Genomic DNA, 27,636 nt, shown 5'->3' with positions numbered 1-27,636 from the left:
TAGAATTTAGTTTATTAGCTTGCTGCTAACCAAGGCTAGCTTTCCTGAGGTAATGTATAGCTAATGCAACATTCTAAGTAACTTTTGGGATAACAGTAGTCTACTACTTTCACTCGTGTGTGGACTCTGATTATTACTGCTGGGATTTAATGTTGTTCTTTAGCTGGTGGTACTTTTTTCATCATGACATGATAGACAGTGACGCTACTTTGCTATGAAGTCTATACTTTAGTGATTGTGGTTTCCTTGTTACTGTTCTTGCTGAGGCAGCATGGTGGTTAGCATTGTCACCTCACAGTGAGAGGGTTCCTGATTCAAACCCTGAGGTGGGGGAGCCCCTCACTGCGGAGTTTGCATGTTCTCCTTGTGCTAGCGTGGGTTTTCTCCGGGTACTCCAGCTTCCTCCCACAGTCCAAAGACATGCAGGTTAATTGGTGACTCTAAATTGTCCATAGGTGTGAATGTTTGTGTGTCTCTATGTGTCGGCCCTGTGATAGTCTGGTGACCTGTCCAGGTTGTTAATGTACATTGGTGAACAGATTTTAGGATATTGTGATTTTTTTTTTCTAATTATATCTGTTATATTGTCATTGTTTGCCTACTGGCCCTATAATGCAGGTTTCTAGTTATGAATGCATTGTGTAAAGGGAGTTTTGCTTATATGCCTGCAGTCTGGCAAATGGAGTGCTGATAGGCTCCACCCTTGTCTGAGTAGGGCCTCATTTAGACCACCTGTGAACCCTGCAGCTTTATGCCCTGATGAAGGCCAGTGAGCATGGCCGAAACATGTTGGTGATTTTAATGTTCATCATGAACTAGCCATTTAATAAAGGCCTTTTAACTTTTACACCAGAGAAGAGTTGCCTTGGATTTTGTTTTTTTGTCAAGCTGTACTACACATCCTGACCAAAGAGCACCTTCCTGTACACCATGATACTGCAACCCACATGAGCGCTTCATCTGCTGTTGTCTTCAAGATTTTAGGATGTGTTTGAAATAAGAAATCGTTTATCTCACTAGAGAAAAATAGGATTTAATGTGAATTACAATTCCAGAGAAACAGGTAAATTACATTTATTATCACAACTGAAAACTCTAAGATATTTCTAATCTGCCTTTGTATTCTCAAAACGCAATGACATCAATCAGATTTGGTTCAGATCGATGGTTGTGCAGACTGCTGGGTACATCCTGTCCTGGTATGTGGGGTTTTGGTTGAGTATTTTATAACACTCAGTAACGACCACAGCCGTGCACAAGTTAACCATTGTTGTGGGCCTCCTGATTTCAGGCAGTTTACTACAGCAAACAAACACTGTTAGGAATTTACAGCTGTGTGCTCTCTCATGGCTCTCTTAGTGTCTGCAGAGGCAAAAACATGTTAAAATATGTGTTAAATCTGCAGAGGTGCAGCCACAGATCATCAAAGTCACTGACAGTCACGCTTTATTGTTTCTATGCAAACACAACTTAGCAAGGTCCTTCTCTTAACATTACACCTCTGTGCAATCATTACAGGCAAATACAGAGACCACGTGCAATTCAATTATCATCATACACATTTATTTGTAACAGCAGTTACAAATTTTACACATTCATTGGTCATGATTCATACTCTAATATAGAAAAGATTTAAAATATTGTTTATGTGCTATGGCTTCAGACAGGCACCGATAATACATAAACAACAAACATGATCTCGCAGTGATTTTCACCAAAAATATATATTTTATAAGAATTATTCACACAGGTTTTTCTTATTCTTCCAGCAGAGGTCAGTCCAGTAGCGTCAGTGAGAACAGCATACTCTGCAGACTGACAGTTTTAGAATATGTATAAAATACTCCAGAGCTCTGGCTGTCTCTGTTGTTCAGCTTAAATATCTCTCCCGTCTGGTTTTAAGATGGCAGAAGGTGAAATAATATAGCTGGTTTTTAAATTGTTGCATCATTTTTAACGACACTTAAGTATCACAAACTCATTAAATTCATCTCAACAGGTAACAGCTGAAGGTCCCAGTGTTTTCTGATATTTTGGTGACATTATAAACATCTACAGACCCTATGTAGTGTTGAACTTTGTACAATCTTCTGATACTCAATGGGTGAATAATCAGAGCGTAGCATTGAGCGACTGGACCAGTGATAGATGCACATCAGGAACAACAGTAGACTTATTGGCTGCTTGGGCCCATTCTGGAAACGTGCCTAAGTTAAACATGGCAACGCCCCAAGTGTTCATGGCCAGAGAAACTGAGAGGATGCCCAGGATGTTCATCACAATGCCAGTTTTCACCTGAGAAAACAGGAGCAGAAAACATGAAGATGCTGAAGTGATGATAGATAACAATATGTGTCAGTGTCTGATGTGAGGGTCTCACCATGTCTTTGACCATGAGATGCCCCGAGGCAAAGGCGATGGAGTTGGGTGGTGTGGACACTGGCAGCATGAAGGCGTATGAACATCCTATTGTTGCAGGCATCATGAAGTACAGGGGATTCACTGAGACGCGCAAAGCCTACAGTGATGAAGACAAAAAAAGATCAGCATATTCTTAGGAGAGGATGTAAATCATTTCATACCTTCAGTGGCACCATTATTGCAAACATGTTTCATATGGAAAAACATTGTTTAAACCCACCAAACTTTCTTTTTTTTTAGATTATATTTTGGGCTTTTTGCCTTTATTGATAGGACAGTTTCAGGTGTGAATGGGAGAAGAGAGGGGACGACATGCAGCAAGGGGTCGTGGGCTGGAATCGAGTCCATGGCCTCTGCGGCAAGGACACTGCCTTTGTACATGGGGCGCCTGCTCTACCTACTGAACTACTGGGTGCCCCTGTACTGGAATTTCTATCTTTGTTATCTTAGAAAATCTAAAATATTCAATATCATTTTCATTACCATAGAGAAAAGCTGACATTCAGGGAATACAAGTTTAAATTTTATGAAAAGATTAAGACAACGACAGCTTTTCTTGGTTAGTAGCAGAGAGCAGCACCAATAAGAGAGAGCAAGAATGTGCAGCTGGTACAGATGTATCAATACTGCTGAAAATAAGTATTAAAAAAGGTGTGACATATTAAGTATTGATATTTATTGATAAATCAATAGTTTTGACAAAACTATCTTGACATCAGATTGACAACTGTGAGACTTTTCTTAGGATTATCAATGCTTTTAGGTGAATGCTAAGATTAGCATGCTAACACATTAGTAAAAATGCTAAAAATTAGTTATCAGTTTTGCAGGAATTTAGTCATATATAATATATAATAAGGGAAATTGACAAATTCCAATTACATTAGTTCACCAAAGTTATTACAGTTCAATTAAAAAAAATGAATTGCAATGCAAGCCCAAAGAGGAAGAGGGGGATTAAATGTTCAGCTCACAAAATTGCACACACAATTTACACTTACCCCTTGGGATATGCAGGTAGTTTTCGTTTAATGTATCCAGGTTTAGAGATATATATCTCCAAGATTTCTGCCTCTACCCCAGTAGAACTAAGGTGACTTGCATTTTTGATTTAAAAATTACATTTAAACCAATTAAAAGCAATGGAGAGATTATTTGTTTGATAAAGGAAGAAGTAGAAAAGGTTCCAGGGGTCATCCCAAAACCTCAGCAAATAAATCCAAAACTACCTGCATGACCACGCATCACTAGCCGAAAGTAATGTGGGTGATCTTTAAGAAAAATTCTGTGTGGCCATCGTTCAGTCAGTTTTTAACGTAAAGAACTCTGGACACATTTACTAAGCCTCCTATACATCCTGCAAACTATTCTCCGTGTGTGTGCTTTGCAGTATAGGCACCGCTGCAAAGTACACATCTCCAGATAATGATTACTGACAACAGCAGTTAATGTCCAACAAGCAACAAACACAAGAACATCTATTGCAAGAGTTTAACAAGCCTACTAAGCCTTTGATTAACACAAAGAACGAGGTCAGGAACAAACCTCTGTTCTCTGTCCAGTTCATGAGATTCCACTGTTTTGTCTTGAAACTGAGTCTCTGTGTTTGGACACCTGACTGTCAGTGTGTTACTCTATAAACTGATGTGAGACCTGCAGTGTACTAAAAGGCTTTCAGAGGTAGGCTAATTATATTGTCATTGCTGCAAGAAATGCACAATTGATTAAATCGAGTTTGGAATATAAATATATGAAAATGTATCCTTTAGCCAAAATATGCAGCCGGGGAAACAGGAAGTTTCTGCTTCATTTTAAGTCACATAATCTACATTTGGCCAATTCATCATGAGGAGCACACAGTTTAAATAAGTCTACACAGTCGCTAAATGTCTTTTAGTTGAACACCAGTCTTACCAGTTCAGCAATGACGGGTAAAAATATGATAATTGTTGCAGTGTTGCTGGCAAACTCAGTGAAACAGGCCAGGAAGGCAGTGATCAACATCACAGCTGCAGCAGGAGGGACCTCGGCCAAAGGCTGGAGGTGGCCTCCAAGCCAGGAGGCGAGTCCAGACTCCTGCCAAACGCCACAAGATCAGAGTCAAAGGTCAGAGATCAAATTGGAACATAATAAAGCGCAGAGAACAGCACCACACTGAGCGGAGCAGCACAGAGCTGACAGGAGAGATACTTGAACTACACAGACAAATAACGTAAATTTTTCAAAGCTAGAGTCACTAATCCTGATTTCAGCTGGACAGAAACCTCAATGGAATAGTTCAACTTTTTGGATAAGTAGAAGATTAAAAGTCAGTCAGTCAGTTGGCATAGCTTAGCATAAAGACTGGAAACAAGAGCAAACAGGTAGCCTGGCTCTGCCGTGTGGTAGAAAACTCCACCTACCAGCACCTTCAAAGTTCTCCAAGTAACACATTATATCTAGTTTGTTTAATCTGAACAAAGCCAAAAGGTACAAATGTCATGTGATGGTTTTACAGGAATCTGTTATGTTGCCAAGGAAAATATGAAAGAAGGAAAGGTCATGACATCAGTGACAGGGTTCGAGGAGCCAGACTTTGGTGTCAGTTCTGTTGGAGTCAATCACACTTTAACCCATCGTGTCTTTGATGATTTAACTTTCGTAATGTTGACGCATGTTTTTCATCTAAATACGCACATTCGTTTTCCTTGTTACTGGTCTCCAAACAGATCATGTTTCTGTCCAGCACCTGCTTTTAAAGATCCTGTGTGGTCCAAAAGAGCTAACACTACATCATGAGTATACATAAGTGAATGGGGCAGGTCCAACCTGTTATCACTGACCAGACATTATAACCAGATCAGTTCTTAATGCTTCTGATTATTATTCTGGCTGGACTTAATGATATGGCCTGTCAGTCTGGTTAATATCTGCCAAATGTGGACTTGACCGTGTGCTACAATGCCTTGTAGTTTGCCTCAGTGATTTACTTTCGTGCTAATGTTAATCATCTAACGTTAATTACTTAGCACACGTAACAGTCATGACAATGATTGAGCTTGAGAGGCAGACACCACAGCTCCCTGTCTATTTCTTTAATAGCTCTATTGCTTACTGACGTTAACGTTCAAGATTAACGTAGGATGACTCATCAGAGATATTGCTGGCTAACAAGTACGGGTAAGAATGAGGTTGCGGATTCAAGTGGCCGAAATTAGTTTCCTCCGTGGGGTGGCTGGGCTGAGCCTTAGAAATAGGGTGAGGAGTTCGGACATCCGGAGAGAGCTCGGAGTAGAGCTGTTGCTCCTTCGTGTCGAAAGGGGTCAGTTGAGGTGGTTTGGGCATCTGATCAGGATGCCTTCCGGGCAACTCTCGTTAGAGGTGTTCCGGGCACGTCCCACTGGTAGGAGGCCCCGGGGCAAACCCAGAGAGCATTGGAGGGATTATTTATCTCGTCTGGACTGGGAACTCATTGGGGTCCCCCAGGAGGAGCTGGAAAGCATTGCTGGATAGAGAGACGTCTGGAATACTTTGCTCAGCCTTCAGTTCCCGCGACTCGGCTTCGGATAAGCCATTGAAAATGGATGGATGGATCAACAGTTTGAAGGTTGATTAGTTATTGATAATCAAATAAATGTAGCCTTCAATACTACCTGCTAACAGCAGGTAGGTTAGCTACTTTGGACCCCACAGGGGCTTGAGCTGAGCTAGGTGTATACAGCTGACAGACAAAGCCATGATCTGTTTTCAGACCAATAACAAGGAATACGAATCACACATTTAGATCAGAAACATCAGTAAGCATCATGTAATGTGTGTTTTTTAATCTGGGTGAAGGATTTTTCAGTCAAAGGTGAAACAACAAAGATACGATGGGTTGAAGTGTGATTTGCTGTGCTCACCCCATGGACTCAAGTAGAACTGACACCAAAGACTGTCTCCTCGAACATATGGCCTTTCCTTCTTTTATTTTACCTTGTGAAACTCCAGGAAGTCACAACTACCAGCTAAGAACTATTCTAGCACCTAACTCCCCATAAAACCATATTTTTCATTTTTATCCGAAAGACCCAACTATAGGCATATCATGATGATTAGTGTAGGTGTATTCTGTTCAGTTTGGACAGAGCCTGTTTCCCCCAGCTTCTTAATCCTAAGCATGATGGATCTGCTGTTGATTGTAGCTTCATTAATCACACAGACAAGAGAGCGGCACTATATCTATCTTTTGATCTAACTTTTGGCAAGAAACCAAATACATATATTTCCCACAATGTAAAACTAAGAAACATGGCAGAACATGAAAGCCTAACCTCCCTTCATTTCATAAGTTTATGACTAACATAATTACAGTGCCCATTATGTGCCAACATGTTTACCTCACAAGCCTTTGCCATAGCGAAGCCGCCTCCGAGCAACAGAATGATGTTCCAGGGAACAGATTGCTGGGCTTTCTTCCACGATAGGAGAGGGACATAAGGAGTGTTTGTAGCTGAGGAAAAACATGGAAGAAAACACTCAATGAAGAACCTCTACGTATACATCATTTTTATATCAGATATAATAAAATACCTCCATATATATTCAGGATGTGCCATGTTTTATAAGCACAATGTTTCCTACAATATCACTGGCGTCTGCTGATTCAATATGAGCTAGTTCAGTAATTCCTTAAATTGGTAGTTCACAACTTTATGAACAGCATAAGCAATGTCTTGTTACTTCCTGTACATAAAGTAGGCCTATGTCACAGCTCCAAAAGATTTCACTAATGGCATGTTTTCATATTTCTACAACATAGCAGTAATTTGAGCTGAAACTATAAATCTAAAGGAGACCCAGAGTTTTATTTTGTGTGTTTATGTTTTATTATTTGTTTTAAATATTTCATTTGTATGTTTTATACATTGATGATGACTTTGCTGTCATCTTTGATCATCTTTGATCTTTGAAACCTTCTGGCACAGAAGCTAAACAATGTACTGCTGTGGACAGGGCCGAAGCAAAAAGCACTTTAGCCACCTGAAAAATCCAGATCCATGTAAGAGTACGCTACATTTAAATATTTGCTCCACTTTACCTTACACATTAACCAAATGATACTACAGTAGACCAGCAACTCAGTGTTTTGCTACGTGAAATTATTGTTTTTGTTAGTGGAGTCTGATGGCTTTGATATTATGGCTTCAACTCCCTGCTGGACAAGGCTGTCTGAGGACAAGGTAAAGCAGTGAAAGTATTCTGAATATAGCATTCACTTCAGCTGATACGATTTTTTTTTTTTTGGTGAGCATTTTTAGGAAGCTAAACACTAGTTTAACGAGGCCACGATTGCTCAGCACTGTTTGATTTTAATGTACGTGACGCAAGGATTTTCTACCTGGAAGTTACTGTGAATAAACACTGTGATTTGGTCTATTTAATTTAGTTTTCATCTTTCATTTATTTTATTTATAAGGACAACACAAATGGATAATTTTCAACTGCAGTCCTTTGGCAAGATGTTTTAAAACCTCTCAGATGATAAAATTCACAGGACAAAGACAGCAATGACGACAGCAAACAGAAAGATAGAACACAAGCCATGCAAATAAACAACAAACAGCACAACATACAATACGTACGATACAACAACACAGCACAACAACCAGCATGTTAACGCAAAAAGCCATGCAAGCAACATGAAGCAACAGCACACAGCTAAGCATCACATGCAGACACACAGAGCAGCAACACACAGTAAACACAGATACAATACAACAGTCATTACATAGAGCTTAATAAAATCTTTAAAGGTGCAGGTACAGGTTAGTAATATGGTTAGGTACACTAACACACAAGCCACGCAACACAGGATTATCCAGGTTGTTAATAACAGATATTTTACATTTAGTCATATTCAAAAATGTTTTCACTTTATGCAATACACAATTAAATTACAACATTGCCATTGCATCAAACCCATACATAACCCATACATCATACATTCAAAGAAACCCTAACAATCTCAGTCCATCTAACATCCATCATACAAAGATGAAAGGAAACCTATTTTATATATTTTACTGGCATGTTTTCAGGTCATTAGCTGCCTTTTAAAACCCTTTGCTGTAGCTCCTTGAGATATAAACCATATCAAATTGTTCCAGTGAGATACAGCTCTATACATTACAGGTTTTTATACATCACTGGTCTTTGGTTGTGACCCCTCCTCACCTGCCATGTTTGAAAATCGTGTTTAGCTCCAGATAATGTTTTCAAATACAAACAATATGATTACGTACTGATTTTGAATGTTATGTTTTGGTGTGATAAAGACAATTTTGCACTCTGGTATTCTCTTTTATTCTAAAAGCCTGGCCTACATTTAGAGGGACAAATGAGCCCCATGAGTTGCTTTTCTTTCTTTCTTTTTTTTTGTGTGCTTGTGTCCAGTGGTTTATTTGACCAGCTGAACATAATATACACAATTGCACTTTCACACGTGTCTCCAGCACACACATAACATGTGCAAACAGTTTGTACGCATGCTCATACACACATACACACACATAAAAACCCTAAAGTGTGACAACATAGTTTTGAGAGATTATTCTAATCACAGAAACAGAGACTCTACAGTTTAAGCTCCAGACAGGAAATTTACTAAGACTCTCTAATCTACATTATTAACATTCCTCACCTCACTTTCAGTACTTGCAGTAGTTGTTTTGGAGACATAATGTCTTTGAAACTTTGACAAATATTTGGTCATCAGTATTAACTTCTAACTCGTCCTGATGCAACGTCACAAGCCGCTGACTTGGTTGCTTCCATTTGTTATACTATTTGATATTTTTACAGCATTTCTTTATTTATACAACAACCTAATTATCACTGTCATTAAAATACCGGATTACATATTAATTATGACTGTAATCAGATGGCTCACTGACCTTGAGGGTCGAACCACCAGCTCAGTGAAGGTTTCTGCGAGGGGAAGAAGAACAATATGGAGACAATGATCACACCAGTGACTGCGTCTGAGACGTACCTGCAGGACAACGAGGTGGGGATCATTAACAGAGATAGATAATTAACAACCGTCTCAATACATGGATTCTGTGATCATTTCCAAACAGGAAAAATATATCATGACAAGCAAACTGCTTTGTGTTTTCATCCTTTCTTACCCTTTTTTAAAAAAAACAGACCAGCCGGTGACAAATTTAGGATCTCTTGTGAACAGCAGAACGGCAAACAGTATGAAAAAGAAAGAGATCGCTCCCTCTGCAAAACTGAAATTGAAGTTGAGAGTCAGTAAAAATGCTCTGTGATTAAAACTTTACTCATTCACCTCATATTGCATGAGATTTGAAGATACACAAGTCCTCACTTTATTGGCCCTAGTTTTCTGTAATCTTCTTGTATTAGCGCCTTTGCTCTGGCCTCTGCCTGGGCTCTCTGGTCATGTTTTGTGAAACATAATCTGCATAAAATAAAACCACATGTGAGACATATTTCAAGAAAAGGAAATGAGAGAGGAACATTACTGCATATTTAGGAAGAGAAACAAAAGTTGGTAACTCTGAATGTACAGTTATCAGCATTTTTCCTCATATCAACATAAAACCATCATGAAATCTGGTGTTTATTGTCTTGGCAAGAAATGGTACGGATATCAGAACAAATATAATTCTAACATGACTGCATACAATTTTTAAATCTGCAATAAGGAACCGTCTGACGCCATTACCGCATATTCAATCCCCCGTGAAGGAAGGCGATCCAAATCCATCCCAAAAACAGGAAGAGAAGCATGAGCGGGAAAGCAAACGCAAACCAAGAGCCAAAATTGATGAGGTCGCAGTCTGGAAAGTAGCTGTAAAGCAGAAGGAAATTTTTTTTGTCAAACTGCTGGAAAAGGATTACTTTTAATGATGCAAAGTTTTCACTGCATAAATGTTGCAAGTTACCTTTTCAGCTGTCCAATCAGGATGAGGTTTGGTGCAGTTCCTGTCAGCGTGGCGGTCCCACCAATACTTGCTGCATAGGGAATACAGATCAAGAATCCTTTCCACACCTTCATCTGATACTCCGCCTCCAATCGGATCTCCTCTGCCGTCCTTGTGTCGCTCTGCTCCATCCCATCCGTCCTTTTGAAGTTTTAAGAGACACTATTACTTTCAATGAACAGTGGTAAGTACATGAATTATTTTTCATGAAAAGAGTTTGACACAAGATGTCGACATTTTGCGAAATACACTTACAGGTATCGACTTTCGTACTAAGCGTTAGATGAGAAGATTGATACCCAGGGCCGTCGCAACCGGACAGGCAAACTAGGCAATTGCCTAGGGCCCCGAGCTGGAAGGGGGCCCCCAGAGACGGCTTACATTGGTCCATATTAATGACAATATGATGGAACCCCTAGACACTGCAACAACGACAACACATTGGAATCCCCCCTAATGGGGCCCCCTACTAGCTGCTGCTTGCGAGTGGCAGTGGAAGTAGGGTGACCAGATGTCCCGCATTGTGCGGGACTGCACAGCATTTCTGTCTCTTTTCACACATCACGCAAATTGAGACCATGTCCCGCATGATTGGTTGCCACCCGCGCTAGCATTGTTGGAGTACCCTATACTACGGTACCTCACAGTACCACTACTGTGGGATAAGTTCAAAGTCCAATTGCAAGAGAGTGAGTGTCCATGCGTCATCCAATAACGGTGTGCGCTAGTCAATAACGGCGCATGCTGGCCACCTGGCACCCAATATACTGCTTTCATGACTGCCCAGAAATACCTGAACAGCCGAGCCGTGGCGGCACACAGGTATGTGATGTGTCAGAGGAGAAACGAGCCTTTCACATTTCTCTCTTTGTGGCAGGTAACGGCCCACAAACCTCACCGCACTTTAGGGACTGTTCTTTACTTGTCAGGGAGGAGGGTGGCTGGTTGATTTTTATTTAATTTATTTCTTTTATTTTGATCCCCCCTATGTTAATCACTTATTGATGCTGTTTTTGAAGTATGAATAAGTCAATAAGTAATTTATTCCATTGAAATATCATTGATACATTAGGCCTATAGAAAAGTGATTTATCTTTTTTCAAGGTGCCTCTTGCCTGGGGGCCCCAGAGTGTCTTGAAACAGCCCTGTCAATACCACTCTCATGTCTGTAAAATAGATATAAAGTAACAGCCAGCAGCCGGTTAGCTTAGCTTAGCACAGAGACTGAAAACATGAGGAAACATTTAACCTTGCTCTGTCCAAAGCTAATGAAATCCACGTACCAGCACCTCTAAAGATCAATAATTAACATGTTATATCTCATTTTTAAAATCTGCACGAAAACAAAGTGAAATAGCGACAAGTGGTAGTTTTTACAGGACATTATGTCACAGACTATTTCTTGGATTTTGTTACATTCAGACAGAGCTGAATGGTAATTACCAAATCCCTTCCTGAGAGCTTCCTTGCCAGATGGAGATGCATAACCACGGTAATCTGTGCCAACCTTAGTTCTACCAGCTATTTAAAAATAATTGTAAAACTATATCATTTCTAAAAAAGTGAAATCTTACACTTCTTACATAGTCACTTAAACTGGAGCTATTGACGTGACAGAGCTGTTTCGGGCACTGTCCATTATGAACGTTGCTGTCTACCGCACTGCATTGTGGGATTGTTATGGGGAACAGGGAACCTGGAAATTCTGATTGCCCAGTGCAAATGGAACGCACCATATGAAGCTACAGCTGGCAGCTGGTTAGCTTAGCTTAGCATCAGACTGAAAACTGGGGCAAAGAGCTAGCCTCATTCTGTTTGAAGGTAGCAAAATCCTTTGAAGCTCAGCAAATTAATATTTTTTTTAAACATCCAAAAAACAAATAAGCAACATTTTAACATGTTAATAAGTGAGAATTAGGTATTGGTAGTCTTGTTTTTTACCTTTGGACAGAACCAGGCTAGCTGCTCCCTCGTTATCACTCTTTATGCTAAGCTAGGCTAACTGGCTAATGGCTGTAGTCATTTACTCTATCGTTCAGACATGAGAGTGGTTTCAATTTTCTCAAGTGACTCTTGGTAGGAAAACACAGCATGTTTCCCAAAATGTCGAACTTCCTTTTATAAAAAAAGAAAAACCTCCAAACACCATCTGAAGGATGTTTGTGGCAAATTTTCTCAATGTTTTTCTCACCCATCTATTGACAGAATTTGTTTTTCAGTGGGCACTGAGGGCAACGACTGCAGCTTTACAGTAGACTGACCTGAAAGAGAGTGAAACAAAGAGTTGTGTCATGTACTGTACATGAGTCGAATCATGAGTTTCAGCTCTTTCTTGGGGGGATGAAGGCCACTGTAATGTTCATATAGACTTCAGCTCCCCTCCAGCATCATCAATCACTTACCCCTTGAATATTTAACTTTGTATCTGGGGACTCACTGTATTGGAAAAACTGTACAAAGTTCACACTTAGATTACATATTAAAAGGTTTTGAGGACAAAGTTAAAATAATACAACCATCTTCGCTGTGAGCGTACACATTTTTGTAAGGTCACGTTTTGACAACGACATAAAAAAAGGCTTCTTTTTTTTTGGTCGGTTGGGGACAGCAGAAAAACTGTAAACACAAGATTGACATATGATCACCTTATGAAGTTGATTTTTCTAGCAAACTCTTGCTTGTTTACACATCCAGCAGTTACAGAACAACATGATCATTTATTTGGAGTCATGATTCTGGTCACCTGTTAAATGCAATTAAAATTTACTCTCTTTTAGCTCCGCTTTTGGTCTCCACCATCTCCTGAGAAAATATCTGGGTCATTAGCTAATAAATGCTCCACTATGTTCACCAGCTACTTGCTATCTTTGTCTGCCTGTCTGTTAGGTGCTGAACAGGTAGTGCTCAGAGAGTTTATCAGAGCTTTTTAGCTGCCTGCCGCCGCAAGTAAAACAAAAAATGTGGGCCATGACATACCTGTCACTTTATACATTTCATCCATTGTTCAAATCAAATGATTGATTAGAGCAGCTCTAACTAGTCACATTCCATTTCAGGTAAAGGACAAACAACATACCATTTAAAATGTCATTCTCAGGGTCATTTGTTGACTTGCACTTCTCTTTAAGTGTCTTCAGGTCTCCAAACAGACTCTCCAGGATGGCGTTAGCAATGGGGAGCATCATGGCTGTGGTGGCGGTGTTGCTCAACCACATGGACAGGAAGGACGAGGTCAGCATCATTCCCAGGATGAGCCTAGGAAAATAATTCAACACAAGATCTCAAATTAGTAACTTAAATCCTTATCATGGCTGCTGACCTGGAAGATACTCTTTTTGGAATAAGGAGCACTCTCACTTCCAGGGTGAGGTTGGCGATATCTTATATTTTTTAATTATCTCCGTCATGTTGGTCATGTGTTTGGTGCCATTTGTGTGTTTATCTGTTTGTCAGCAGGATTACAGAAAAACTACTAGTCCAGTTTTAATGTAACTTGGTGGAAAGGTGTAGCCTGAGCCAAGGAAAAATCCATTATGTTTTGGAGCAGATGCGAATTACGGGGGATACACAAACTATTTTTCGCTTAAGTTAACATTGCGAGATGAGTCATCTGGCCTTGGCAGAGGTCTGTGCTCGCTGTGTGTCTCTTTAGTTGTCAATAAATTCCATGAAAAGTCCAGACCAGCAATGTGTTCAACACTTCCCAGCTTCCCTACTGTGCCTATGGCTCAAAGACAATAAGACTGAAGACATGCATTTTTAAAGTGGGCCACAAATATATAGTTTTCTTATTAAACATCCTATGGTCTCCTAAAGCAGCTGTTATTCACACAGGAGTGAATAGCGTATTTGTTGGGGACTATTTTCAGCTGCGGATCAACGGGTGCTCCAGTGATTATTATCTGCAGCACGATGATGTATGTTGAGAATTGTTGCAGTATTTGTTTTAAATAAGAAAAATATAAAATATCATCATCACTTAAATGTCTTTCCTATAAGTTTTCTCACCAGGCTGGTTTCACTCCGACAATAGTGAGGACCTTCAGGGCGATTCTGCGATGCAGGCCCCACTCCTCGATGGACGACGCCATCACAAGACCACTGAGGAAGAGAAAATTGGTTTCCAGGAAGTACTGAGGGCAGACTTGTTTGGATGGCAGAATTCCCAGTGTTGGGAAGAGGCAGACCGGGAGCATCGCAGTGACGGCCAGAGGGAGGGCCTCTGTGCACCAAAACATAGCCATCAGCACCACCACATAAAGACATTTTCCCTCCTAAAAGATAAGCAACATGTGGCCGTTAATGTCTGAACAAACCTCAGAATGTCACAGGGGGAAAAAGAAGGCAACATAAACTGTGTTTCGCAGCTGATGGATTATACAGTATATTTTTGAGAATGTCAGCAATTTAGCATTATTTTAAAAAAAAAAATTATTGTGCGTGTGTGCTACATAGGTGTAGATGTCTTGGGGTACACGGGGGCCACGTCCACCTCTTAATATTAAGAACATTTGTCCTCCCCACAATACAAATATGAAAGTAGGAGAGGACTTTTGATTGGACAAAAATTAAAGACATTTACAGCATATATTGATGCAGAAAAATTCGCCAGAACGCAGGAAATTCAGTGTTTGATGTTCTAAACTTTCTGGCAGTGGACACTCAAATCCCCCGTTACATGTGTGTAACAAGGGTGTGTCAGACACAAAGAAAATGCATCCACATGTCCATCTGTGTGCATAACAGGCATGTTTGTGTATGAAACAATAAAGCTAAAATAAAATGCATAAAGAACAGTGTACAGTGTGTGTGTGGCACAATTGCAAATTACTAATCCCTGGTTTAATGTAAACATAATTGGGGCGGCAGTAGCTCAGTCCACAGGGACCTGGGTTGGGAACTGGAGGGTCACCCACTCAAGTCCCCAACCAGAGCAAATATGGAGTGAGGACTGGTAGCTGGAGAGGCACCAGTTCACATCCTGGGCACTGCCAAGGTGCCCTTGAGCAAGGCACAGAACCCCAAACTGCTCGGGGTGTCTGTCCATAGGCAGCCTCACTCTGACACCTCTCCATTTAATGCATGTATATGTATTTCAGGCCTGTGTGTATATGAGAACAGAGTGAAGACATTGATTTTCCCTCCAGGGATGAATACAGTATGTCTTCTTCTTCTTCTTCTTCTTCTTCTTCTTCTTCTTCTTTTTCTTCTTCTTCTAATACATTGAGACTAGTGCCACAGCTAATGTATTGACTTGTACTTTATTTGAATATTACCATTTTAAGTTGCTTCATTCTTCTACTCCATTCTACATTACCAAGGGAAATACTGTATTTTTTCTTTTTACTCCACTTCATCTTTTGTCTTTCTGTTTACATTAAAAACATTTGATATACTTCTGAGCTGTTGTACTAAGATTTATGGTATGATGCAGTACTACACCTCTAATTAAATCTCTCCCATGTGTACTTGTTTGTGATAAAACACAATAAAAACAGGATATGGAGGAGAGTTGTAGTTGTAACACTTTCACTCTGCACATGCTCAGTTTAGTCCTTATTCTTTATGTGAGGAATTAGCACCCTGTGGCAGACACAGCCAAGTTTATAATGTAATATCATTGCCTGCTTTGAAGTTTAATTCATCAAACTTATGTCACATGTATTGTGTGTCTATAAAGATATCTCTCATGTAATCTGTTAGTGCTAATGTTTTAGCTGTTAGCTGTACAGTAAGCTTAGTGTGGCCACAAACATCTGGGTAAGTTAATAGCATGTGAAATAATGTAATTTCATATGTTCATATGTGCTGTTCTTTTCATTTATTTTAAAAAAAAAATATATATATATATTTAAAATTAAATGATCAGTTGATCTTATAAAGAACAATTTACTGGTCTTTTCTATCATTTGTTTGACGTAGCTTTTATTAAACACTCTTGTCAAAGTTAATTATTATTACGTTAGCGCAGCAAACACGCACACACACACACACACACACACACACACCATGAACAAACCATGCCTTTTCTGCTTTTGTTACAGAGGTAACACCTACACCATTTAATAGCACACATATCTGCTGTGAGGGTCCTAAGGACAGAGGGATGTATGCTGTAAAACCCTGTGAGGCAAATTGTGATTTGTGATATTGGGCTTTATAAATAAAATTGATTGATTGATTGACATAACACAATTTGAACACACTGTCTTGAAAAAGCTCCAAGATACAGACAATAATGACTGAAATGTTACAACCATCCCCGGTCTCCCCTACTTTATGATAATGGAACTTTCTGGGCCATTCTGCAGAATCAGTAGGCTAATTTTAATGTGCATTTTGCTGATAAAACTCATGCTTTTACTTTACATGAGCAACATTTTGAATTCTGAACTTTTACTAGTAATAGATTATTTTCAGATCATGGTGTTTCTACTTTAATTTAACTAAGGGATGTGTGCACTTCTTCCACCACTGAGCCTGCATGAGATGAATTCATTCATTAGGTTTATTCATGAGAAAATCTAATCTAGCAGAGAAATCACTCACCTTCTCCGGCAGGGTAAAAAGTAAGGGCAGGAACACGAGTGGAGTGAGCAGGAGGATCAGCTGTTTGTGGACGCACCACAGCTTCTTGGACACCACTGATAGCTTCATCTCCGCAGTGAAGTTTAGGTCCGTTCAGAGGAGAAGGAGCTCCAGACTGGCTGAGAGGAGCCTGTTAGGACGCACTTTGTCCCAGTCCAGCGAAGATTAACCACACGCCGTCATACAGGTTAACTCCTCGCAGGGTGGTGTCAAATAGTCAAGAGGGACAGAGCTGTCTGTCAGGCCTTTCCCACAAACCCCAGAGGAGGGATGCACTTTGGGGAAGTGGGGACGACGTCTGCACACGATCTTGCACGTGCCAACAGGGTGCTGCAGGATCGTGTGTTTTTGGTTGATCTCCAAACTTTTGTGACACCACTTTTTTTCTCTGTGCACTTTAAAGAACACCTTGCTATGATGAATCAGTGAATAAATGTGTAGGAGCAGGGGTGTGTGTAGGGATGGAAGACATTTGCTCTTAATTTAGAAGAGGGGAGAGGGATAGCAGAATATAATTTTCTTTAAAGTGAAAATTTGAGATGTCTTATCTACTGTATAACGTTAGTCAGTGTTCTTGAGTCGAGTTTAGTTAGCAATGACAAATGCAATGACTGTGTACCATTGTGTTTTGCACTTTATTACTGGTTGTGGAAATCGCATACACCACTGTACTCTATATGCCACTGCTAAATGGCTGTCTTTATATGTCTGCAGGCTCTCACACTGGTTGGTTTTTATATATAGATCTATTCTTGGCCTGGTTCCTCCATACATGTGTAGAAACCAAAATCAATATGGCCTTCGCTCTCATAATATTCTACAAATGCTGGTCCCGAGGGTGAGAACAGAACTCAGCAAAAAAGCTTTTAAACATGCGGCTCCTTCGTCCTGGAATAATCTACAGAAGGATCTGAAACTGGCAGAGCTAATCATGGTGGGAAAAACTTCAAGGCGATTTTAGAGAATCGAAAAATTAGCTCTTTTAATCAAACAATGAGAAGGTTTTTGGAATATATTATAATAAGTATGTTTTCTGTGGTGTATAATCACCTGAAATTAGAATTGTGTTTTTGCTACCTTAGAACCAGCTGTTTATATCTACATAGGGAGCGGGTCCTTGTCCACAGAGTCCGCCATGGTTCTAAAGCAACCAAGAACGGACAAACCAAACACTGTCTCCGTTTTCGAATCGGCCACCGTAGTTAACAGCTCTTTTGAGCCGAGTAGTGTAAAAAAAAAAAAAAAAAGAAGAAAAAACACACTAATTTTTTAAATGTGAAACTGCTAGATGTTTTTTTTCAGTTTAAATCACCTGGTCTGTTTGATTTGTAGAAGAAGAAACCTCTGCAGGTAATTGGGCTCCTGGTAAAAACCTCCTGAACATGTGAGAAAAAAGGTGAGCGCACAGGTAAACATTGATTTGTTAAGTGCAACTTAATTCACCTTATTCAGTGTTTTTACCAGTTTTAATCACCTGATCTGTTTGTTTAGAACAAAGAACAATGAAGAAAGTTTCAACTGGTTGCAATCTGCAATCCTCACCACTAGATGCCACTAAATCCCCCTAAATCTTACACACTGGGCCTTTAAATCAATTCATATGTGTTATTCTTTTTATTTATTGTTTATTTTATTGTTTCTTTAGTGAGCTTGTGATTTCATTTTAAAATTAAATGATCAATTCATCATATAAGGAGAGAATAAAGACAATTTTCAGCTCATTTTACTTTTCTTTTGTTAGGTTTGTTTAACTTTGTACACACACACACACACACACACACACACACACACACACACACACGCACACACCATATTCCAAGACTAAAGCCCACAGACTGAAATTATTTAGACTAAGGCTGGCACAATATCACATTTTCACTGTACTGTTATTGTGGACAAAATAATTCATGATAACAAAACTGTCATGATATCTTTTAAAAAAAAAAATAACAATAACAATAACAATGCTATCAATCTATTTAATCTTTATCTTTGTTTATTGGGCATTTTGTCTTTCTTTTGGTAAATTAATTGCATTAAAATTCGAGTGTAGGGAGGTGGAGAGGGAAACAGAGTGAGAACAGAAAGAAAAGGAGATTATTTAAGAGGTGCTGGATTATTTACAGGATATTGTCATATGTGTTTTATTAACAGGATATCAATATTTCAAGTTTTAAATATGGTTATCATCAAAACAGTATATCACCACTGTGCTGTCTGAGGATGTGCCAGTAGGTGGTGATCTGTGCACATTTTTCTCTGCTCTGTACCTGCTGAGCTGCTCTCAGTGAGACGCCTCGCCTCTTTTATGATCTCAAATCAATATTTTCAAAAGGCACTGATCCATTTAATGCCTTTCCTGTATTAGTCTGACTTTGTAAACCAGGAGGAGAACTCAGCGGTAGATGCAAGTTCCCTCCTCTGTGATCGTTGGGTGTTACTGCAGGTGTCTGCAGGATAAAAGCTGCTGGATTTCTTTACATCCCTGACTGAGCAAGTCAATACAGACTGGGGAGCATGAATACAGCGTCTTTAAATACCGAGCTGCATTTTCACCTCACTTCTCACCTCAAGAGGCCGTCAGCTTTCACACAGAAGGTGTGAAACTGTAGCATGAGATGCTTAAAAGATAATGACAGATATAGATTTGATAAAGTTTTGTTGATATGTTTATTGGTGTCTGTGGTGCCACTCTCTCTAGAGTGGTATCACTTCTTTTTGAGTTGCTGATTCCTGACAGGAACTGAAATATAACATACGGTTATAAAAACCATAAGATGTGAAATGCAGTTACTGAGTTTTATAATAAAAAGTAAATGCATTATTTTACATTTATATACAGCACAGTTAAAAACATGAATAATTCCCTGCACTTTATCAGTTAAACACTGTCAGCATCTCAGAAGTTTAAATGTCTGTACAATGTAAACACATACATTTAATGTTACAATATCAGCTCGGCCCTAGTTGGCCTCAGTGGTGCCCCCAGGATTTTTTCACAGGGGTGGCCACTGAAAATCTTAGAGTGTCACACCAAAACCAGAAACCATAACTGAATACCAGGAATTTACTCATGCTGTTGAAGAATATAGGCTGAAAATGATGTTCATATAAATTGTTAAGGAATCTCATACTGATAAACTTTGGTTTCTTATTTTACAGTTAAGACATTTTTAGAAACTGTTTAGCTGTAAAATGAGAAGGTTTGTGCCGCCATGTTGGATACAGTCAAGTACCAAGCCCTGCCCACTGGTTGGACTGACTGTCCTTATTTTAAAGCTTAACAGTACACTCAAATATGTTTCTAAAAAGCATTCAAACTGTAATAGGCAATGCAGTGACAGAATTCTGACTCATATTTGATCAGCACTGCCTAGTTTGACAGTTCGACTGCAGTTCACAAGCAGTGATTGACATGATTGACGGCTGCATTAGAAACTCTTCAGCTGGAACTGGCTGTTTTCGGTGTGCTGCTGCAGATTCTAGCAAATAAAACTCAAATACCACTGCTTTGTCAGTGATTTTGCCGTCAGACACCTAAGGCTAAAAGCCACTTTTGCAGTGTCAGTTTGTAACTTGGCTGAATGTAACCTCTCACAGTGTTATGAAACCCTGACAACCCAAACAGCATCAGCTGCAGCAATATAATATGCAGACAGGCAGCGCCACTTCATAACATGACCATACAGCACCTATTGCAGCAGTATGATACGCTGCTTGAGAGTCTCATGTTGAATACTGCCAGTAACAACATAAGGAGCTGGAAAGTCCCTATAGGATGGGTGGGAGGGGTGTTGGTGAGTTCAGCAAACCCTGAACTTTCATGTGGGAGCCTGGTGTTTGCTTCCTGTATGAACGTAGAGTTGTTGTTTTTTCTAAATCTAACCATGTGTTTTTGTTGATGTCCCAGCATTGGTTGCAGCATCCCAGAACCTGTCTATCTCTGTAAGATGAAACCTTTTCCCTCAGTGGAAAGGAAGCTTTTATTTACATTAACTTTTACTTAACAGATAAGAAACAATAAATTGTGAAGACAATAAAGCCTCCACAAAATAGCATTTTAAGTCTTGTGTGTGATTTATACTTTGGGATTTATACTGGCTTCGTAGTAGAAGAATGCTCCGCTCGTCACTAGGCTAATATATATAATGTAAAATGCCATAGGCTTGTGCTAATATCATTAGCATGTTATATTTGTTTGGAAAACGTGTTTAGTATAAGACAGTTATTTTGTTAATGAACCTTGTGAGCTGTAATGGAGCCAAATTTTGTAACTTTACCTTTGTTAAATTTTGCTGTTGTCCCTGGTTTCATATGAGCAGAGGAAAAGTCCACTAGTCGCTAGGCTAATATATACAATGTAAAATGCCATAGGTTTGTGCTAATAACATTAGCATGTTTTATTTGAGTGGAAAATGTGTCCGGATTAACACAAATGCTTTGTCTGTGAATGCTGCGAGTCATAGTGAAGCTGATTTGTGTACTTGTGTTTGAAATTGTCTCTAATACACCATGTTTAATGTGTGTTTAATTGTGTGTTTTGAATCAACTAAACTCTACAGCACTTCACAGAACCAACCGCCGACTAACATTTTGGAGGTGTAACTGCAGAGTGACACAGACACACCACAGCACAAGTATGAATGCTCACAACAGCGTAGACCAGCTGTGAATCAGCTGTTCTGACAGCTAATTCACAGTATATTCACTGTACATTAATACAGTGACACACCTTCTCTGTAAGCTTATCATCTTAGTGCTTCTCATTTTAAATATGTTTTTTTTCTGCCTGTAGTTCCTCCATAATGCAGTCGTGGGCACCCTCATCCTCCCCATCACTGCATAATCTTCACAGATTAATCCGCCTCATCTGTCCCACCAGTCATCAACCTCAGAGTCATCAGTCACCACCACCACCACCACTACGGGTTTCAGGATTGTTCTTGCTGCCACTCAGATGCCCCTCGATCAGAAAAAGTCTTCCTCTGGTGTCCAAGCGCCAACATTTTTCTGTTAAATCTTAATCAGCTCAAATCATCAGTTAACCTGTTCACCCATGTTCTGTATTAAACTTTATCCTTACTTCATTCATCTGTCTCTCCTGTTTAAATGCTATTAGAGTCACTGCTAGTAAGAGGGAGGTGATTTTTTTTACAAACTGTCTGTCACATGTACTTCTTTTAGAATATGGTGACAGTTTTAATTATGACACAAAGTGATTTCCAGATAAATTCAGGATTAAAGTGTTTTTAATGATCTTGTCTATTTGCTTGTTTTATAAATTGCTCATCTGTTTCTTGTTTCTGATGGGCCGAAGACAAATTTCCGCCGTGGTGGACAATGAAGAGCTATTCTATTCTATTCTTTTCTGTCATATGCTACAATATATGTGGTTTACAGCTGTAGCAGTGTGTGCATGGTGTGTTTGGTGGTTTTTGTTCCTCTAAAGAAGCATTACATCCTCTCATGTCTGTTCCTGTGTAGTTTATGGTTTCAAACGTTTCTGGTTAAGGTGACCTCTTTTATCACTATAAAAAAGCAACAAGTGGTTTGATTCAACACAGTGACACATTTTTACAAACCGAAAAGCAATTTACTGGAAATATAAAAAAAGATATCTTTAAAAAACAAGTAAAGGCCAATAAATAAGAAGAAATGCGCAAATACAATCACTTGTACGTGCAGATTTAGGAGATTTGTGTGCCTATTTACATGATCTCACATCAGCTTCACCACCTATGCCGCCGTCGTCTTGAAGACCTCATACGGACAGCTTGAATAACCTGGACATTCAAGAAAGAGACAAAACAGCACAGAACAAATCAGTTCAGTTAATTGCTCAACTGAAAGAGGTCAACCCACAATATATGTAACAAAAAAACCCTCAAGGCGGAGACAGGTTGGTGTTGGAGGAAATGGTGCCTCAAAGCAGGAGACAGCGCGCCTACAATCTGTCCACAAACATGAGTAAATAGCAGACATCATATTGTAGTAGGTGTCAGATTCCCACACAGACAAAGAGCATTACTCATCCACAGGATGTAGGCTAGGCTTTTCACAGTTAATATGCAAACACAAAAGCACTAACACTAAAATAAATAACACTGCATAATAATTCACTGATAAGAAAATAATTTCAGTGTCAGGTGGAGTAAGACACAGTTTTATAATAATGCATGCAGGCTATATCCACAAAGTCTAATGCAGTCCAATACCACAGCTCAGCCATGAATTGTCCACATTAGACAGTGTCTTCCAGACCCTTTAGAAATGAAAAGTAAACCTGTTTATGATGCGCAACAATATCGTTAGATGAGCTTCAGTTACAAAAACAACTTGGTTTAGAGCGATTTGTTTCTCATCGTTAAGTTGGATGAGTTTCGATTAGGAATGAAAACGTTTTATTTCCACTGCACCTGTCTCTTGTGGTGTTCCTCAAGGCTCCATTTTAGGTCCTATCTTATTTTAATAATGCTTCCACAGAGGGCTGTTTTTAAATAAAACACTGTTATGCAGCTGTACTTCCCCTTCAAACCAGGTAAGGTAGGTAGGGTTTTCAGTGTCAAACGCTGGATGACAAACTTTTTCTCACAAAACAGAGGTAAGACACAGAAATCTTGGCATCACTCTGAATTCTGCATTAAATTTTGTAGATTTATAGTAATTTTGTCTCTAAAACAAAAGTTTTAATAATCTCATATGTTTTCAAAACACTGCTTTAAGAGCACACTCTCACTCCAAAGTTGTGGAAATCCGGCGCTTGGTTTCTGACGCTGCAAGTCAGTGAAACGCAGTGGGACGCAAGTTAAGGAGCGGGAGGGAGAGGTGGTGGATGGGTCCAACAAACTGACATTCACCCGAAAGAGCGGTTTTCGTGTTCCGTAAGATTCTAAAACCAAACCCTGTTCTTTTTTCCTAAACTTAACCACTTCCTTTTGTTGCCTAAACCCGACTATGTGTGTTTGTTGTTGAAGGGGGAAAAAATGGCAATTTGCGGTGTTGTACCAACGTAATGCGTTTATTTTGAAAGAGACTTATACCAGTAAGAACAGTGAATGAAGCTGTTTCATATGAAAAAAAAATCTGCATTTCTGACGCTGCTTGTCTCAGAGGGGCTGCTAACTACAGTGGCTAACGCAAAAATACAAAAACTCAAATAGCCCTATCTAGAGTCAGTGTTTAGTTTGTCCATTCTGGGCTTCTGAAATGACGGACTCCATGGACAAGGACCTGCTCCCTAGTAGATATAAATGGCTCATTCTAAGGTGACAAAAACCCAACAATTCTCATTTATTTTCAGGTGATTATACACTAAAGAAAACATACATTTCTGCCAATATATCCCCCTGAATCTTTTCATCAATTAATCCCATGTTACGACTGAGTGTGCGTTCTGTGCTTCTGTCCCTTTTCCCTCCCTTGCAGATCTGCCCAGGTGTGCTGCATTAGTTAACAAGGTGTCTGGCATGGAGAAGGTGTTTAAGAGCTCCAGTGCCAGCAGCAAAGGAAAGAGGCCTCTGGTGTTGTTTGCTTGTTTTGATTCTAATAAATCCCATGGATTTGAGTGTTTTAAAGGTGTTTATGCGGTTATTTTGGGTCAGTGTTGGAGTTTCGTTTTCCCCATAGGGCCGCCTAAGGGTGGGGTGTATCATCCCACTACACATTCCCATTTATTTTCATTTCAGTGAAAGCACTTTGGTTATTTGCACAATAAATAAATAGATAACTTGAATTCATCATGTTTGCCTCATAGTCTGTAACAAATCCACCCAGTGAAGATAAATAGAGTTTATTTACCCGAATGCTGATCAGAGAAAAAATGATTTTGGCGAGGCCTACTGCCACATAGCCTAGGATGCTCCACATGACTGGCAGGTCCTCCCCTTGACTGCTGCAGGGCAGGTTGAGCTGACTTGTGTTCAACACAGTTGTCATTGTTGACACTGTCGTCAGGTCAGTCTGGATCACACATGCTGCATTTAGATAAACACAGAAGAACTCAGTGTATAAAAAGATTCAGTATTTCAGGGCAGATTGGTAGAAATCTGTCACAGCATTAACTGTTGTTTGATACTTTCATCTCATCAGTGATTAAACTTCATTTTTTCAAAAAGTTCAGCAGACAATTTCACAAAATTTCTACACTGATGTTTTTTTTCCTGATATAGTAGCGATTTTATCCAGCAGAGGCAACATTTGTCCACTGGTAGCCTTTTTAAAATGAATGGTAGAATATCAGTGTATGGAAACTGCATAACTGTCACAGTGGAAAGGAAAATATTATGCATGTTTGAGGATATGGATAAACGAGAAAAAAGGGGTATTTCCTGCTTTTTGATGTGGCTCAGCGTGTTCTGTTGCAGATGCAGAAATGAGGTTAAAGTACGAATTCTTTTTGTCAGATGGATTTAAAAGATCATGTTGCTTTGTCTGTCAAACTATTTGGAATAATTCAGATTACACTGAAAAAGTTCTCAATACCTCTCAGCCTTAAGGGTCACAGCTGCTTATCCTTACAGCACCCACCACTGATATCTTTACCAAAGAGTTGTCTGGCCACATTTAGTTGTGAGACGAAACCAGCATTGGTTTTCATTTATCTATAAAGCTTTGATGAGATGCCCCAGCCTATATTTAATCCTTCTTAACTCTGAACTCACATCATCTTGGTGCTCACTCACAGAATCAGTTGTTGCTTTCCTTTTCCCTTAACCTGGCCAAATGTTATTTCCTTACAGTGCACCGTATAGATGGAGTAATCTGCACAAGACCTCAAATTTAGACACTCTGCAACCATTATGACTGTTTAAATGCCTTATTTCAGATCTTGATTTAGTTGATTGTGAATGCTTTTAACCATCCATCCACTCTGTGCCATTTTTATTATCCTGTATTTTAACTTTTAGCTGTTATAAATTATTATTATTATTTTTTTGTTTTGTATGATTTTATTTTAACTGTTTTACATATTTGTTTTAACCTATTTAAGGTTTAATTATTTATCATTTTTTATATCTGTTCAGGCTCAGCATTGTTGAAAATCAGGGTCTCCTTGAATTGATTTTCCAAGTCTTAAGTAAAGGTTTGAATTAATGAATTCTTGGTGCATAATCAAACAAAAGATAAAACTAAAACCTTACAACTTAAAACACGTTTTAACTGGATGTTGAGTTTGTAAACATTTGTTTTTGTATGGTTTTGCTGTTTCTCTGTTTTTAGATTCTTTGTTCACCAGAGGCGTGCAAGAAAAACAAAGGTGTCTCTACAAATTCAACAAAACACAGGCTGAGCAACTGATATGCAAATTATTTTTTTGTGGGTGAAGTATTCCTTTAAATATGACACATGGTCGAACAGAGTTAAGTTCCAGTTTTGAATGTGTTCATTTGATTGTTGCTGGGGCACCTCACGGAAAAACTTAAATACTAATAACAGTCACTTTGTAGACTCCAAATACTTTGGCAACATGCACTCTGCTTCCCGTAAATCTTTAGCTGTCAAACATGAAGTGAAATAAGCTGTTTCACTTGCAGCTGCCATAAATATCACGTCATCAGAAATCCTAAATTTAGAGATGAGGTATCAAACACTTGTCAGTATACTATCCAGATATGTGTGTGGCTCAGTTCAGATGCTTTATGTGTGGTGTAAATTAAACTCAGATCTTACCTTGAACTGTTAGGTTGACTTTGAGATTCAGATTTTGACCCCCTACATTTGCACTGATGTCACACTCATAGATGCCCGAGTCTTTAGGTGTAGCCCGGGCAAGGAACAGACTGTATTGTTCCCCAAACTCAGGTTTGGGTGATCGAGGGAAGTCGTAGTCCTGTATGCTGTTCTGTTTACCCTTCCTGATGATGCCAACTTTTTCACTGTTGTTGAACTGCTCAAAGAAACATCACTAAACGTCACTATTATATTTCCATGATCAAATTAAATGAAAGTCACTGAAACACAACACCAAACTTTTTATCTGGCATTTGTCATGGCTTAAATTTAACAATATTTAGGCCCATGTCTAAAATCCTGAAATGGTTCACTGACCTTGTACCATGCCAAAGAGATGAAATCCTTTTTGCCCAAGTCAACACCTGGGCACTTCACTGAAACATCTGTATTGCAGTCTGCATTAATTTCAAACTGACTCTGGGTTGTGTAATGCAGCAGCAGCAGCAGCAGCAGCTATGATAATCAAACCACAAACAGCATCAACACACTGAACTACTTTAGTTTGTCTAGTGAAGGAAAACAACAATAAAATATCAATAAGATGTTACAAGCTTGAATTTTATAATCACATAAACATCAGACTGAACTCACCTTAATGAACAGAACCTTCTGGGACATGTTTTCATCTTCATGTGGCTGTAACAACAGGTGTTTTTTCTTTCTCACTTCACATTAAATGTGCTCACAGTTTCCTGTAAAAGGGGCACATTTGAACTGGGGGTTCTCTTGGGAGTCATTGTCAGAGAAAGGATACCACCAAGTGGTTACTCAGAGCAATGCATCATGGCTGTTAGCACTGTAACTCATATTCATAAAATGTTTCTATAGGGCAACAAAACATTTGAATTTTGAGTCACATCCTGAACGCCCTCAGTTCAGTTCAGACCTTTTTCCACAGGAGATTTTTTTTCTTTTTCCACAG

At 39.3% G+C, this 27,636-nt stretch overlaps 2 protein-coding genes across 3 annotated transcripts; both read right to left on the bottom strand.

The window, feature by feature from the left end:
- Positions 1-1,026: 1,026 nt before the first annotated feature.
- Positions 1,027-17,169, bottom strand: slc13a3 (solute carrier family 13 member 3). Of its 2 annotated transcripts, none has more exons than XM_049581506.1 (13): positions 16,944-17,094; positions 14,403-14,616; positions 13,471-13,649; positions 12,586-12,655; positions 10,356-10,535; positions 10,136-10,261; positions 9,776-9,868; positions 9,573-9,677; positions 9,336-9,433; positions 6,780-6,892; positions 4,336-4,497; positions 2,381-2,518; positions 1,027-2,295 (listed from the first exon to the last, which is right to left on the bottom strand). In XM_049581506.1, exons 2-13 carry the CDS (start codon positions 14,588-14,590, stop codon positions 2,113-2,115), a joined length of 1,635 nt encoding a protein of 544 aa, XP_049437463.1. In that variant the 5' UTR covers positions 14,591-14,616; positions 16,944-17,094; the 3' UTR covers positions 1,027-2,112. The 2 variants fall into 2 exon arrangements, with proteins under 2 accessions (XP_049437463.1, XP_049437462.1); XM_049581505.1 differs by having other exon boundaries at positions 1,028-2,295; positions 14,403-14,668; positions 16,944-17,169.
- A 1,813-nt stretch (positions 17,170-18,982) lies between these two features.
- On the bottom strand, positions 18,983-27,374 carry LOC125892223 (uncharacterized). Its single transcript, XM_049582064.1, has 5 exons — positions 27,307-27,374; positions 27,030-27,165; positions 26,652-26,868; positions 24,780-24,955; positions 18,983-22,765 (listed from the first exon to the last, which is right to left on the bottom strand). Exons 1-5 carry the CDS (start codon positions 27,330-27,332, stop codon positions 22,712-22,714), a joined length of 609 nt encoding a protein of 202 aa, XP_049438021.1. The 5' UTR covers positions 27,333-27,374; the 3' UTR covers positions 18,983-22,711.
- Between the last annotated feature and the right edge of the window lie 262 nt (positions 27,375-27,636).

This window comes from Epinephelus fuscoguttatus, linkage group LG7 (assembly GCF_011397635.1).
Source record: "Epinephelus fuscoguttatus linkage group LG7, E.fuscoguttatus.final_Chr_v1".
In the NCBI taxonomy this organism is placed as follows: domain Eukaryota; kingdom Metazoa; phylum Chordata; class Actinopteri; order Perciformes; family Serranidae; genus Epinephelus; species Epinephelus fuscoguttatus.
This window is presented reverse-complemented; position numbering and strand designations above follow the sequence as displayed.